The 15326-nt window shown below is 38.8% G+C and overlaps 1 protein-coding gene across 1 annotated transcript; it reads left to right on the top strand.

Moving 5' to 3' along the window:
- Positions 1-1972: 1972 nt before the first annotated feature.
- Positions 1973-5060, top strand: rassf10b (Ras association domain family member 10b). The gene has a single exon (XM_084405894.1). It carries the CDS (start codon positions 2165-2167, stop codon positions 3527-3529), a length of 1365 nt encoding a protein of 454 aa, XP_084262020.1. The 5' UTR covers positions 1973-2164; the 3' UTR covers positions 3530-5060.
- The last annotated feature ends 10266 nt before the right edge of the window (positions 5061-15326 follow it).

Here is a 15326-nt window from a genome sequence, read left to right as displayed (position 1 = left end):
AAGCTTGAAGAAGCAAATACACCAACTTTGGCCTTCAAGATGAAAAAATGCAACTATTAAAATAACTGCAGACAAACGGTCCATCTCATCACAAGCTCTGTTCAGGCATGATAAGCAGTAAACTCTAGCCTTTATGAAATGGATCAGTTTACTGTGGGTTGGGACAGGCTGCTTGTTTTTATTGTTTCGGAAACGGCAGGTTAAAGATGTACTCAGGTTAAAGGTGAATAGTACTTTAAATCATGTCCACTCACATGAGATGACTCCCTCAGTCATGCCCTGATAACAGCTGATAGTGAGGTGCCTTAAGGGGACATATTGAAATGACCAGCTAAATACAGATTTTCGTCTTTGTAAACCTCCCATTATCCACTACTGCTCACAGAATAAATGTGTAGCACTTTACTAGGTTCTATTTGAAAACATTTGTTAACTATACGTAAGTAAACATGAACAAAAAATGAAAATGCTCTGAAGCTTATGCCGATATTTATCTGTTAATAATGGAAATGAGCAACATGAACTATTAGACAATTGGATTAACACTGTAAGCAAATGTATTGCTAATTGTTTGTCACCATGAAATCAAAATGAACCATTCTTATTTTGCAGCAGGCTATTTATTATAAATGATTTATCTGTGCAATGTGTGCATTGTTTTTGTCATTTTGTCATGTGCCCTTATAATCTTTAATTATAAATAACTTCCCGTTCCTCTTGCAGCGACATCGCTTCTCTTTGATGATGTGTTTACTGGAGTGAGGGCGGGAAAACCAACCTGTCACTCACATGAGATCCACCAATAGCAAACCACAACCATCCAATAAATCAAGCCCCGCCCTATATTTGTTCCTGTTCCAGAAGCCGTTTCACTTGGATATGTCATATTAGTCATTATAGCATAAAAAAAGAAAACCTCAAGTCATGAAACGAGAACAAAACAATAATTATGAAACGATGATGATAATAATACTGTATATGGGATTATCATCAAGTGTTTTTTTTTTTTTTTTTTACATGTCAGGGTATTTGTTTGTTTATATAAAAAAAAAGAAATGAATCCCAAATAAGTTTTGTAAAAGGCAAAATTACGTAGAACTGATATCTGAATATGATTATCATGTGAAATGAAGTATGAATTCACTGAGTTTGGGTCAATGACATGACACATATGTTTGTGTCCAACTGCATTAATTCCGTTTAAAATAAATACACATTATTTTATGTTTTGTTATCTTAAACCCCCAAAATGTCAGGTGGTGCAACTGTCAGACTAAGAAAACAATTTAAAATGGCGTCTCAATAACAATAAATTAAAAACTAAATATGACATCATTTTAGGTATATAAACTCATTTTCATGTTCCATGTAAGTTTCATGTTCATGATTCAATTACATCAGTTTTGAAAAGATTTTTAAAAAACACCTTTTTGAAGCTTTATTGGTCAATAATCCGTTTATCACCGTCATTTCGTTAGACAATCAAAGAAACTTATCAGATCCTTGTTCTTTTATCCAGCGTTATCATTTCCTTGCTTAATTTTTTTTATTGTTTTACTTAAACGGTTTTTATTTAATATATTTTAAAAAGAGATTTGGTTGCACTTTATTTTAAGGTGTCATTGTTGCAGTGTAATTATATATTTAAGAACTGAGTAGTAATAATAAGCAACTATATGTATTTACTATATGGTTAGGGTAGGATTAGGGTTTGGTTAAGGGTTAGTTGCATGTAATTATGCATCATTTACTGTTAATACTATGGTAAGTACATGTAACATATATCACAAGGACACTGTAAAATAAAGTGTTACCAGAGATTTTTCTTTTCTCTTCATCTGAATAGAAGTGCGCACAACAGGTAGGGTATCTTATATGGGACTATCTAGGCTCGAGAGAGGTCATGTGATCAGTGCCGTGCACTCGCAGCAGCGCTGTCCCGTCAGCTCTCATTCACTCACAGAGACCGAGAGACACACATGAGGACTGGAGCATCAGCAACTCTTTCAATCAACAACATTACAACTTTATCATTTCAACAGTGTGGATTAACCCTTTACAATTTATAGTCTACAATAGTTCTATTTTATAATAGTTTTTACTTCATCTGAATAATTTCCTGCAGCAGGAAACTTTTCTGGGACAGTAACCATCAGTCAGAGAGATGGAGGCAGAGGAGAGTAAAATATCAGTGTGGGTTTGTCGCGAAGAGAAGCTCGTGTCGGGCTTGTCGAAGCGCACGACCTGCGCAGATGTGATCCGGGTTTTACTGGAGGAGCAGAACCTGGAGACGCGCGTGTCTCTCTCGGGCTCTCCTCAGTCCTACTGCGTTGTGGAGAAATGGAGGGGGGTCGAGCGGATTTTACCCAACAAAACCAAGATCCTGCGACTGTGGAGCGCGTGGGGAGAGGAACAAGAAAACGTGCGGTTTGTGCTGGTGAAGAACGAGGCGTCTCTCCCGAGCAACGGGCCGCGGAGCGCTGAGGCGCGCGTAGTTCTCAGCAAAGAGAGCCCGTGTGTTTACAAGGGGACCGCGAGAGTGACCATGGCTCTGTCACAAGAGAAACAAAGGCGGATAGTCAGGAAAGCGTTCAGAAAATTGGATAAGATCAATAAGAAAAGAGCGCAGGCTGCATCTAAGGACGAATCATGCATGGAGAAGATGGAGACCCTTGTGCACCTGGTCATATCTCAAGATCACACCATCCGCCAGCAGATTCAGAGGATAAAAGAGCTCGACAGGGAAATCGACAGGTATGAGGCCAAAGTTCATTTTGATAGAATGAAGATGCACGGGATCAACTATGTCCAAGATACGTATTTAGTGGACGCCAACCCTGATAAAGTTTGCGAGGGGGACAAAACCAGCCCAGAAGAAGCTCTCGCCCAGTTTGAGGAATATGCGAGGAGATGCGAGGAGGTCATCAAACTGCAAGAAGAACTGGCTGAGCACGAGGCCCTCATGGAGAGCATTACGACTGAGATCCAAGAGGAACTCAACCAGAGGTGGATGAAGAGAAGGCACGAGGAACTTGCGAATAAAGACGCCGAAAGCACTTCTGGCGAGGCGTCTCTCAGAGTCACAACTCAAGAACATGATGAAGGATCTTCAGCGCCGGATGCGTCGTCTGACAATGACTTGCTTCTGGAAGAGGAGAGGATCAGAACCCAACTCGACACCAGTTTGTACATCGGCCTGCGGTTGAACACAGACTTGGAGGCTATAAGGAATGATTTGGACTTGACCAAGGAGATATGGGGGGCGAAAGAGAAAGAACTAACGGATTTATTGGAGAAAGTCAACTCTTTGGATTTTGAGGAGGACAGTGCAGACAATGCGGAGCTGAAAGAGGAAAGCACAATAGAAACAGACAGACTGATGGCTCTCGAGGGGGACAGTGTGTGGGTGGAGCAGGCAAGAGGGCTTTCAAAAACATGTGACGGGAATGATGACGACTCAGATACGGGACTCAGTTCAATGCACAGTCAAGACTCAGATATCACACCCGTCTGTGAATCTTTAGTGTGAAATCCACAGCCTGCTTTCACTTTATCCCTGGCTGGATTATTGAAATGAACAACATAACACTGGCTTAAAGGGACAGTTCACCCATAAATGAAGATTTTGTCATTACTTACCCTCAAGTTGTTCCAAAACCTGTGTTAGTTGTATGAGATGTTGAACACAAAAGAAGATATTTTAAAGAATGTTGGTAACCAAACAGTTGACAGAACCCATTGACTTCCATAGTAGGAAAAACTAAATACTATGGAAGTCAATGGGTGCCGTCAACTGTCTGGTTACCAACATTCTTTAAAATATCTCCTTTTGTGTTCAACAGAAGAAAGAGACTCATACAGGTTTGGAACAGTAACATTTTTGGGTGAACTATCCCTTTAATATAACACATTTTTTACATTTTCACACAATACACAAGCATAAAGTGGAAGCAAACAGGAGAGGGAAAGTAAGAAAAGTTCTTTCCTGCAAATGAAAATGATCAAAGAACACAACTATGCACTTATTGAGCATCCTACAAGAATCAGTGTTAATTTCATGTTGACATTAATTAGTGATTAGTTACTTTGTGAAAAACATGCAGGATTGAAATCTCTTCAACTGTGGTTAGAGTTTTCCACACAAGACATAATTTGGAGCAAGCAGGTCAATGAAGATGAGTTTTACATTGCAGTATGGTTTATGAATTATGATTCGTTATTTAAAGCTGAAGTGTGTGATGTCCGTGCATCCTCAAATGGAATTTCCAAAATAGTTTTCAGACTGATTTGACTGTTGCAAATATTTAATGATATTGTAATAGATGTTCTGCCAGTTCAAAAACATGAAACAAAATCTCACTGTCTGCTGCCAATCTGCATTGTCCTGACATTTTCATGTGGCTCCGGTCACATGGCATTTAAGGCTCAGGTGATTGGCTCACAAACCCTGCATGCGGAACCATGAGCAAAGATGGCAGAATTGAATTTACAGAATGAACGACAGCCTTTGAGATGAATAGGAATGCTGACAGATAACTTCTCCAAGTATTATAGACCTCCTTGAGAGAAAGTATTTCAATATTGAGAAAAATTGCCCACTTCAGCTTTAAGTTGCATTTTGGCATAAGCACAAGAGAGTTTTGTTTGTGGGATTCGAGTGAGCGCAAGAGATTTGCAAGTGGTGGACATCTGATGAACTTAATGATACAGCAGATTTTTTTTTTTTATCATACTGTATTTTAACAGAGAACAGAGATGTATTTAGAATTGTACAGATACAACATTTGTGTAATATGAGAATCTATGATAAAACAATATTGTCTTATGAACTCAAATACTGAGGAATGCTTCATTTATTGATATTTTAAAACACATCATCACAAGAAAACATGTTCACCTGATATTTGATACCAAAATCAACAGAAAAATAAATTGATGAACTTAATAATGTTAATTAATGTTGCTAAAAACTTTTATTTAAAAAAGAAAAAATGCTGTTCTTATGAACTTTAAATTCAACACTGATAATAAAATAACACAAGAAATGTTACTAGAGGACCAAAAAGTATATTAGAATGATTTCTGAAGGAAAAAATTGCCATCACTGGAATAAATTAAATTGTAAAATATATTAAAATAGAAAACAGAATTACTATTAATGCAATATATACAAATGTTTTTGCCTTTAATATATGCTTCTTTACAGTAATTGTTTTTACTCTAATACTAAGAGAAATGTGCTTAAATGCTATAATAATAAAAATAATAATAATAATAACAAGCAGCCATTACCGGGGCCAAGCAGAATAAGACGACAAGACATGCCAACATGTCTGAAAGTGTCAGACCAACTGCAACAATGAGCAATTAAAGACATTTAAAGAGGATTTTAGGCAAAATGCCTGAAAAATCATAGAAACAATAATTAAAAATATGATTTGATGGATTATCACTTTCGACCAATAGGTGGCGCAGTTACAAAACTGATGTGATGTGGTCAGAGTGAAGTGACAATGACACATACAAAGATTGGTGTCAATATATCAAGGCATTGCAGATATAAAGCCTTAATTATTGCTATTAGCATCATGCCTCAACTTTGCTGCTGCGCTATACGAAAACGGTTTCGTCTATCGACACGAAATCCATAACTTTTAGTCGGCACGGTCTGGAGATGGTACTATTCGATTTTGGTGAAAATCGGACTAACGGTCTAGGAGGAGTTCGAAAAAGTAGGTTTTGACTGAAAATCAAGATGGCGGACAGGAAGTTTGGCCAAATAAGGAAAACTTGGTATCTATGTTCTCGGCTTGACCCAAGGAATCTATTAAGACCCGTGGCATTTCAATAGCCAGATTTATTCAAAAGTTATTAGCCTTTTTGGAAATTTTGTTATAACTTTTGACCACTAGGTGGCGCTGTCTTGAAATATTTTGGTTGCCTTCAGGGGATGGTGCTGATGACACAATCTGAGTTTCGTAATATTACACCAATGCATTTGTTTAGTATAGCATTTTATTTCACAAAACTGTATTGAAGTCAATGGGAATTTCATGTTTTGTTCAATTATAGCGCCACCAAGAGGCTCAGTCCCACAATTTTTTTTACGTGTCCTCAGAGTGAGCCCATACATATGTGTCTCAATTTTGGTGAAAATATCTCAATTCACTTCGGAGTTATAGACATTTATATGAAAAAACACGAAAAAAATGACTGACACATGACTTTGATTGGAAATTAGTACCCCTAAACATCAATATTTTCGCATTTGGGCATTGGCGTATAGCTATCGACCTATGTTTCCAAACTTCTGACGGTGGTTTCGTCTCGATCGGACTAGCGGTTTCAAAGATATAGCCAAATGTTTTTTAAGCGCTAAATCACAACGCTACACAAACCGTAAGGCGAAACCTAGCATGTTTGGTATCGTGGGACTCGGCAACGATTCAGGAGTCTAAAAAGATGAGTTTCGTGAAAATAAGTCGATCACACCCAAAGTTATAAGCATTTGAAAAAAAAAATTCACCACTAGGTGGCGCTGTTTCGAAACTTCTCACACTCCTTCAGGACATCGTGCTGATGACCCATACCAAGTTTCGTAACAATCAGTTCATGCGTTGTTAAAATACAGCATTTTAGCACAAATTTCAAAATGGCCGACAGTCAAATTGGCCGATATGGCAAAATTGGATATCAGTCGACTCGGCATGACGCCCTGAATCTATCAAGACCAATTTTATGATTTTTGGACAAACTGTTCAGAAGTTATAAGCAAAAATAGCCATTTTTCATATCTCCGGACCTGTAGGTGGCGCTGTGCCGAAACGCAGCATGTAGCCTCAGGTCATGCTTGTGAGTACATGTACCAAGTTTGGTCTGAATACGATAAACCGTTGCGGAGATACGGCCTTACGACTGTTTTTGCAAGCGCTACGTAAAATTTGTTCGAGCGTTTATCGAAAACGGTTTGACGAATCAACAAGATTTTAATAACTTTTTGTCACCCCTGCCTGAAGATGATCCGATTCAATTTTCGTGCAAATCGGACAAACCGTCTAGGACGAGTTCGAAAAAGTACCTTTTTAGGAAAATTCAAAATGGCGGCCATGTTTTTATGACGGAAAATGACGATATAGGGTGCAATCGAATCGTCATGAGCTCAGGAATCAGAGGAAAAAAGGATTTTGCTGATTGGCCTTACGGTTCAAAAGTTATTAGCAAAGTAAAAGTGAAACTTTGGACAGGTGGTGGCGCTAGAGGGAATGACTTAGAAACACAAAAATTGGTGTACTTAATGTTGGGACTGTCCTCTATCAGAATGTCAAACCAAAACAACTTTCCCGCAATCGGTTCTATGGGCTGCCATAGACTCCCATGGCGGAAGAAGAAGAATAATAAGAACGGGAACAGATACAATAGGTGCCTCCGCACCTTCGGTGCTTGGCCCCTAATTATGGTCCTACAAATGGTCCTTTTTTTATTTTTATTTTGGGGTGACATTTCACACCAGAGGATTTACCAGATAAATTGTGGAATGTATGACACACCCAGGCAACATTTCCAGCTCTCGCAGTGTTGAAGAGTGAAAGTAATGCTCATCATTTGTGTGTGTTCAGTGGGGAATCTGTGTTTCATGAGCTTTACGCTGGATTCAAGCTCTATTAGGTGTTACAAAACAATCACAGCTGCAGCTGAGCCATCATGTAAATTTAACACAACATTGTTCCTGATGTTTAACAGAAGGGGGAATGTTGCAGCACACACAGATGGTTCTCTGCTTATATAATTGCAGAACTATAAATATTGTTCAGGCTAAAAGGTGAAGAAAGGTAACTTGCGTGGAAAAGCAATTGCAAGTGTTGTGTGAACGGGGTAGAGTTGCTGGTGGCGTAAAGTGTTACGCAATCCTCCTGTCCCAGAGGTGTGTGTGTGGGTGTGGGTGTGTGTGTGTGTGTGGGGGGGGGGGGGTCATTTACATAACCCACCCAGATAACCTCCTCTCATGTGCTCACACCTGACGAAAGACCCCAGAAACAGGCAGAAGATCCCAGGATCAGTTCTGGCACGGTCAAAGTCAGTTCTTATCACTGAATAGCTCAGAGCAATCTGAGAGACAGACACTGGTGCTGTACGTATCACACACAATTCTGTAAATTTAAATTTACAATTTAAATATTGCTTCCATCTTGAGCATTATGGTTTCTTCCATCTATATATGTACAAGTGGACTGTTTCAGTCTCATATGCATCTGTTTGGGGTCAGAACATTACATTGATCAGATGAGACAAGATTACTATTTCATATAAATGCTGTTCTTTTAATCTTTCTATTCATCAAAGAATCCTGAAAAAAATTATCAAGTCAAGTCAAGTCAAGTATATTTGTATAGCGCTATTCACAATACAGATTGTATCAAAGCAGCTTCACAGTATTAAATTAAAATAATACAACAAGGTTTGTTTCTAGTGGAATTTATTGATTGATAAAATCAGATTAAATATCCCCATAATATCCCCAACTGAGCAAGCCAAAGGCAACAAATGTAGGTATCAGCCTACAACTGTTGAACCACTGCGTTTTAAACGAAAGCAATAAACAAATCAATACTTCTTGATACCAGGCTTTTAATCAGACTTCAGGAGTGTCCAAAAAGGGTTAACAGAAATACAAGTTTATTACAGTTTTTTCCAACTGCTTACACACAAAATCCTTACTTGTCACACAGTTTCTTAAACCTGACACGCAAACACCAGAACCACACACCAAATCTGCAAAACCATACACTAATTCTCGGCCTTCGACTTTTTGCAAACCACAACACACAAGTTATAGGTTTTTGGTACAGAAATCATGTACAGAAATGTACATAGGAGGTCATGAAAGAAGAGTTTATGTTTTGAATAACTGTGTGTACATGATATATCCAAAAATATAATATTATGGCAAAGTTGTTTGCAACGTAAGACAAATGTTTGCTTTTGAAATGTGTTTGTGATATTTTGAATGCAGTGCTTCATTTTGCAAGAGATGTGAGGCATTTTGCATTTTGTGTGTGCAGTTCTTGGATTTGTGTGTAAAGTTTTGGGGAAAAAAAAGGCAAAGTTTTGAAAATGTGTGTAAGCAGTTGAAAAAAACTGTAAAGTTAAGTTTACACGTCAGTGAAGTACTAAAACGGAAACGTTTTTCCTTCGTTTTTTTCGCATACTGACAACAACGTTGTCAAAACTATCCCCGTTCACACGGATCCGCGAAAACGACTAAAAACGCTACACTACGTGCCTATAGACTGGCCAGACAGCAACATGTCTGCACAGATCCGGCCCACATCTGGTACACGTGGATTCCACACGGCCCAGATGTGGGCCGGATCTGGGCCGACACTATGTTGGTGTCTGGGTGAACAAATAATATGCATACGCATGATGTCACTGTTTTCACAAACGTTTTCACAAACTATGTCATGTAAATGAACGGCCAAAATGCTTTAAAAGTTTTTGAAAAAGTTGAAAATGGTGTCGTGTAAACAGATCCTTATACCGATCCATCCATCACCACCATTCAGTAATAATGCCCTGCAGGGAATTATTGGCAGTGCGAGTATCTGTACACTTTCACACAATAAAATCAAGTGCTGTTAAACTGCAGCAGGGAGGAGAGAAGAATAAACCATCAAGCCCTCATATCACAGAGGAACTGGCACACGGGCCCCATCTGGCTAGATACCTGTGTGTTTGTCGAGTACAATTTGAAATGTGGACAAATTGTTGATTCGTCCCTTGGTGCGTGAGGGTAGAGACGTGTAATGCATTGTGTACAAACACCTGTGTGCCAACATACACTTGAGCACACACTGTTCAACCAGTCCCACAGCTTAAATGTGCCAGTGTTTTCTCCATAAAACACATTAGGGCACATTCATTCTCTGCGTTACGCCGGAGGCCTTTCTGCTTCACCTTTACGCAGTACGATTAAGTTGTAGTAAATCTGCTTGGTGACATATCAGAAGAAAATGTTCAGCAAACAGTTCTTATTTTTCTGTGTGAGGTACATTTTATAAATTTAAGGGACCTTTTTTCCACTATGAAGAACCTTTGTGGACTGTAAAGTTTCCATGGATGTTGAAGGTTCTCCGTGGAACCGTAGATGCTAATAAAGAATCTTTATTTTCAAGAGGGAAAAGTTCAATGGCTTTTTGCAGCCAGAACTTTTAAGATGTTCATATACAAATATTCACTTTCAAAAAGAAATAGTGCTAGTTCAGGCTGGTTAGTGCTGGTCCAGGCTTGTTTATGATGGTTAGTGCTGGAATAGTGCTAGTCCAGGCTGGTTAGTGCTGGTCCAGGCTTGTTTATGATGGTTAGTGCTGGTATAGTGCTAGTCCAGGCTGGTTAGTGCTGGTCCAGGCTTGTTTATGATGGTTAGTGCTGGTATAGTGCTAGTCCAGGCTGGTTAGTGTGGGTCCAGGCTTGTTTATGATGGTTAGTGCTGGAATAGTGCTAGTCCAGGCTGGTTAGTGCTGGTCCAGAATGGTTTATGCAGGTTAGTGCTGGAATAGTGCTAGTCCAGGCTGGTTAGTGCGAGTCCAGGCTTGTTTATGATAGTTAGTGCTAGTATAGTGCTAGTCCAGGCTGGTTAGTGCTGGTCCAGAATGGTTTATGCAGGTTAGTGCTGGTATAGTGCTAGTCCAGGCTGGTTTATGCTGGTTAGTGCTGGTATAGTGCTAGTCCAGGCTGGTTAGTGCTGGTATAGTGCTGATCCAGGCTGGTTTATGCTGGTATAGTGCTGGTGTAGTTGGTGGACCAGCATATTCATGCAGTATTCAAGAAAAACGGAGATGGTGAAGCTGGTCTTTGGGTTGAGTGTGAGTAGGCCAGCTGTCTGTATGCAAACAGTGTTTTGGGGACAGTCATAATTTTTGCTTGCATTTAACACATTAATTATGTAAAGACTAAACAATATGAGGTAAAACATATGATTTTTTGAATTATATGATTATGACTTTTGTGATTTCTTTTGCTCTCTTTGCTGAAAGTAGAACTGAACATTTTAATTGTTTTAGTTATGATTATTAATAATCAATGTCACTGGTAAATTGATCAAATGTTTCAAAACATCAAAAGGAATTATCTCCTGTTTCTAAAGATCTGTTCGCAAATCAGTTCAAATCAATTAAAAAGAGCTTGTAAATTGCTAAACAGAACCATTTAGAAAAAAATTCTTATAAAAGCATAATACTAAGCAGTTTGCTCAATAAAAGGGGTTATGAGAAGAGCTCTTTCGATGGGACAGTTAATAACAACTTGATAATGAAAGCTCAAAACTGAAAGTTGCTGTTTTTAAAGACTCATACTCATTTGGGAACTCACATGTATAAAAAATACAGTTGTCTGTCACTGATTCATAAAGTGCACATTGCAGTCAGGAGCATGAAATATTGTTGACAATATTGATAGCATGCACTTTCAACAAGAATTAATTCAACCAGCCAATGGCCAAGTGCCAAACTAAAGGGAACATTGATCACCATAATGGTGATCAAACAGACTACAACAACTTTTGTACATTTACCATATGGAAGAAATAAAGCCAAACTGGTTTGTAATAAGTGAAAATTGCAATGCTGTTTTTGGAGTAGTTTAATCATCCTCTGATGAGATGTTGATTTTATGAGTCAGTGTGGTTTGTGTGTCAGTTGTAGTTGTGTTTCTGCTCATCTCTGAAAGGTTTGTGTGTGTGTGTTCACTGTTGTTAGATGATTGCTGTTCGGTTGCAATTTAGCAAATCCTTTGATGAGTCATAGGCGTTAAATCAGTTTCAGCTGATTTCATCTTAAATAAGGGTTGCAAGATTTGAAGATGCCCACACAGGTTCTGTGAGTGAAATGAAGTGGAAAGGAATGTGAACTTTTTGGTGGCATGAGTGAGAGAGGCTGAACATCAACTTCATCAAATCCACACCCTAAAAACTGGTGAGTTCCTATAGGAAATAAAATCACAAATGTGTTAATTAATTCATTAATTATTTAATTCCTTCCTTCCTTCCTTCATTCCACATTCAATTTAGGCCCTGTCCCAAATGGCACATTTCATGTGTCCTTGAGAAAGGGACAACAACATCTAACCCTGTGATAAGTGTATAACGGCCCTGTCCCAAATGGTACACTTCATATGAACTTACAGTCTTGTGGACTTACAGTGGTCGCTGTGATCGTGAAGTCCATGAGAGCGTACGGTGTCCCATTTTTTTATTTTAGGTTTCAGAAGGGTGCTCGCAAGCACCCTCTTTGTGGCCGATATGCACTGGAAAAAGTGTGGACAAGAAGTATGCAAGGCCTTAGGGTTACATTTGGGGACAAGGCCTTAGACTACAAACTAAATAATATGAATAAAATGATTTCTGTAGCAGTCACTGTAGTTGTAGCAGTGGTGGTTTGGAGCAGCGGTGCAGTAAACAATGGCGTATGGTCATTACTGAATTAAATGGATGACTCTTTTACACAGTTATTTGTAAAATTGGCATATGTGAACACTGTGGCTCAGTTACCCAGCATTCCTGCGTGTGTGGATTGTTATTAATGGCGAGCATTGAGGGGGAGAGTTGCATTCAAATGAAATTTCATGGGTCAGGCTATAAAGGTGCTTCAGGGGAAGCATGCAGAGGAGACAGCAGGTCAAGCTGTCATTCATTGTGCCTTGTGGCCTTCTCCCTGCAGGGCAGCTGTAGCCAGAGTGTGTGTGTGTGGGGAGGGTATTTGAGGTGGGCTGTATTGTATGGATGAGGTAGAGGAAGTGGAGCGGAAGAGGAAAGTGGGAGCCAGCTGTGGTCACTACTACACACACACACACACACACTTAATGTGAGCCAGCTACATACCTGGTTCCGCTCGGTGAGATCTCTATGCACATTAGGTAAACAACTCATAATGGATGATTATGAATGTTGAGATACAGATGGTGTGGTGCTCAAATGAAACCGCTAGACCCTTATTTTCCTGGTCAATGAGGCAGAGATAAGACTGTTTGCAATTAGTTTCCACTCCCATTGTGCACTATGCTGTCTCTTCACTGATGCTGAGCTAAACGACAAGTTCTTTCTCGCCAAGAAATAAGAACCTCATGACGAAGCAGAAATGAGATTCGAAATTTCATATTTATCAATACTCATCTCCTTGAGATTAATTAATGTGGCTGTGCTTTATCATCTCATGAAATATTACTGTAGCCCGCAGCACACTCATTAGAGGCAAACATCACTGTTGCTCTCGCTCATTCTTTATGGGTTAGAACCAGTGGTGTGTGGTGGGGTTTTAAAATGAGGAGGCCTCACATTTTCCTTTATATATCAAATGTAAATGTATGTCATATTTATGCATATCTCAGCTGCCATGTCATCAAGCGCCACTGAAGGCCATCTCATTTTTAGCGATCCTTGGAATGGTTATTGTAGTTCTAGAATAAATGTGAGCATGCAAAAACTGATTCAGTGATCCTCAAAATGAATATTAAACAGTGAAATGCAAACTTAGAATATTACGCAAACCTGCAGTAATTAAATTACACAAATATACTTTCGCCTGGTTTCACAGACAAATGCTGAAGCCTATTCCCAGACTAAAAGGTAAGGTAAACTAACAGACTGCATAGCCTGAAGACCCAGATAAATTAATTAATCGTTTCTGTTTCTCATAATTTGGCCTTTTCCTTGCATCGCAATTTTTTTCTTATTCTAAATGCGATCAACATTTGATGTGTTTGGGGAATTTGGCTAACGTAACATTTTAAATACATTCTGCAGAAATGAATGAAATGACTCAAAAAAAGATTCGTTAATTTTAATGAACAAGATTCAAAGGTCCGAGTCAGTAAAATGATATGAACTTCCCACTACTAATGTCAGTGCCATTGTTTTGTCTCAAGATGCACACCAGTAATGTTTTTTTTTTTACTAAGACACGTTTATAAAAGCTACTTAAATGCCCTAATTGAACTAAGGCCTAATCCTGGCTTAATCTGAGCCCTGTCTGTGAAACCAGGCCTTTATGTATTTAATCTCACTTTATGAACCAATGCTGCTGACCTTCAATGATCCATTCAACCATACTTTAGATAAACATCACATTTGGGTTTCATTTTTGTGTTTTGTTTTTATTGCTGAAGTAAGAGTGTTAAACTTTCTTCTCCTGTGTCCTTCTTCTGCGATCCAGAATGGCAGCACAGCTGAAAGGTTTGTTTGAGCTGCGCCCTCTACTGTACAGGCGTGAATTTGCATCTTCTTCAGCCCGAGGATTAACACATTACTTAACATAAAAAGTAAATAAGAAAGGCAATTGTTACACAGGCAAGCACCATTCAAAATTCATTTCAGAAAATGTAAAAATTTAAGTTAATTATGTTTTGTTTGCTAACTTCTTTTTACTTTCACATATTTTGTTGGCACCTCAAACATGGTCTTCTTGGCCTGTTCTGCAAAGAGATTTACATGCACACTGTGTTCTGCTAATGTGTCTCGGCAGCTAATTTGGTAACCGAAAGCCACTGAGCCGCCTTAAATTAATTTAGAACAAAGCCTGAAGTACAATCAAGCAAGTCAGCTATGCCTCAATGACCCAAACGCTAACATAAGTACTTCTTAGTTCCCGTTAGCCGTCTGCTTACTTCCTGTGGGATTTATCTCTAATGAAGTTAGTGATCTTTACCCTCAGAAAATGCTCTTAGATGTCCAGACACTCATTGTGTATTCTAGTCGACAGCAGATGTTCATGTTGGTTTCAACTTTTGTGATCAGACCACTTGTATCTGGAATGTTTAACGTTCCGAATGCACTGCTATGCAACATTTATTAGCCCATGCCTTGTTAGTTTCCTGTGTTGGAAAACTTGAGTGAAACTGTAGCAGCACTTATCTCTGTCAGTGAGCACAATGGCAGTAAACCGTGAATCATGTTTAATTAATGTGATCCTGTCTTTGCATGATTACATATCATGTGTAAAGCTGTGGGTTTTATGTAATACTGTTTGTCTTAGATCTCCAGAGACATCCAACTTTCAGCTTTTCATCAGTCTGATGTTACTTGTCACATGGGGAGGTTGTTACATCTCAATAACAAGAAGCAAGACATTTATATAGGTTTTGCATATTCATACACACATACTGTATATTATTCTATATTAATTAAAGAGGCGATATTAATCCCTTATGTTTGGGTTGTAGAATAGGTTTTAATGCTTGAATGTTCAAAAAACAACGCTCTGTTTAGTTCCTGTCTCTATGAAGCCCCCCTTCTGAAAAGCACAATGTGCTCTGATTGGTCGGCTGGACCAGTGTGT

The sequence above is a fragment of the Rutilus rutilus genome (genome assembly GCF_951802725.1).
Source record: "Rutilus rutilus genome assembly, chromosome: 3".
In the NCBI taxonomy this organism is placed as follows: domain Eukaryota; kingdom Metazoa; phylum Chordata; class Actinopteri; order Cypriniformes; family Leuciscidae; genus Rutilus; species Rutilus rutilus.
The sequence above is the reverse complement of the archived record's forward strand: the minus strand, read 5'-3'. Positions and strand labels throughout refer to the sequence as shown.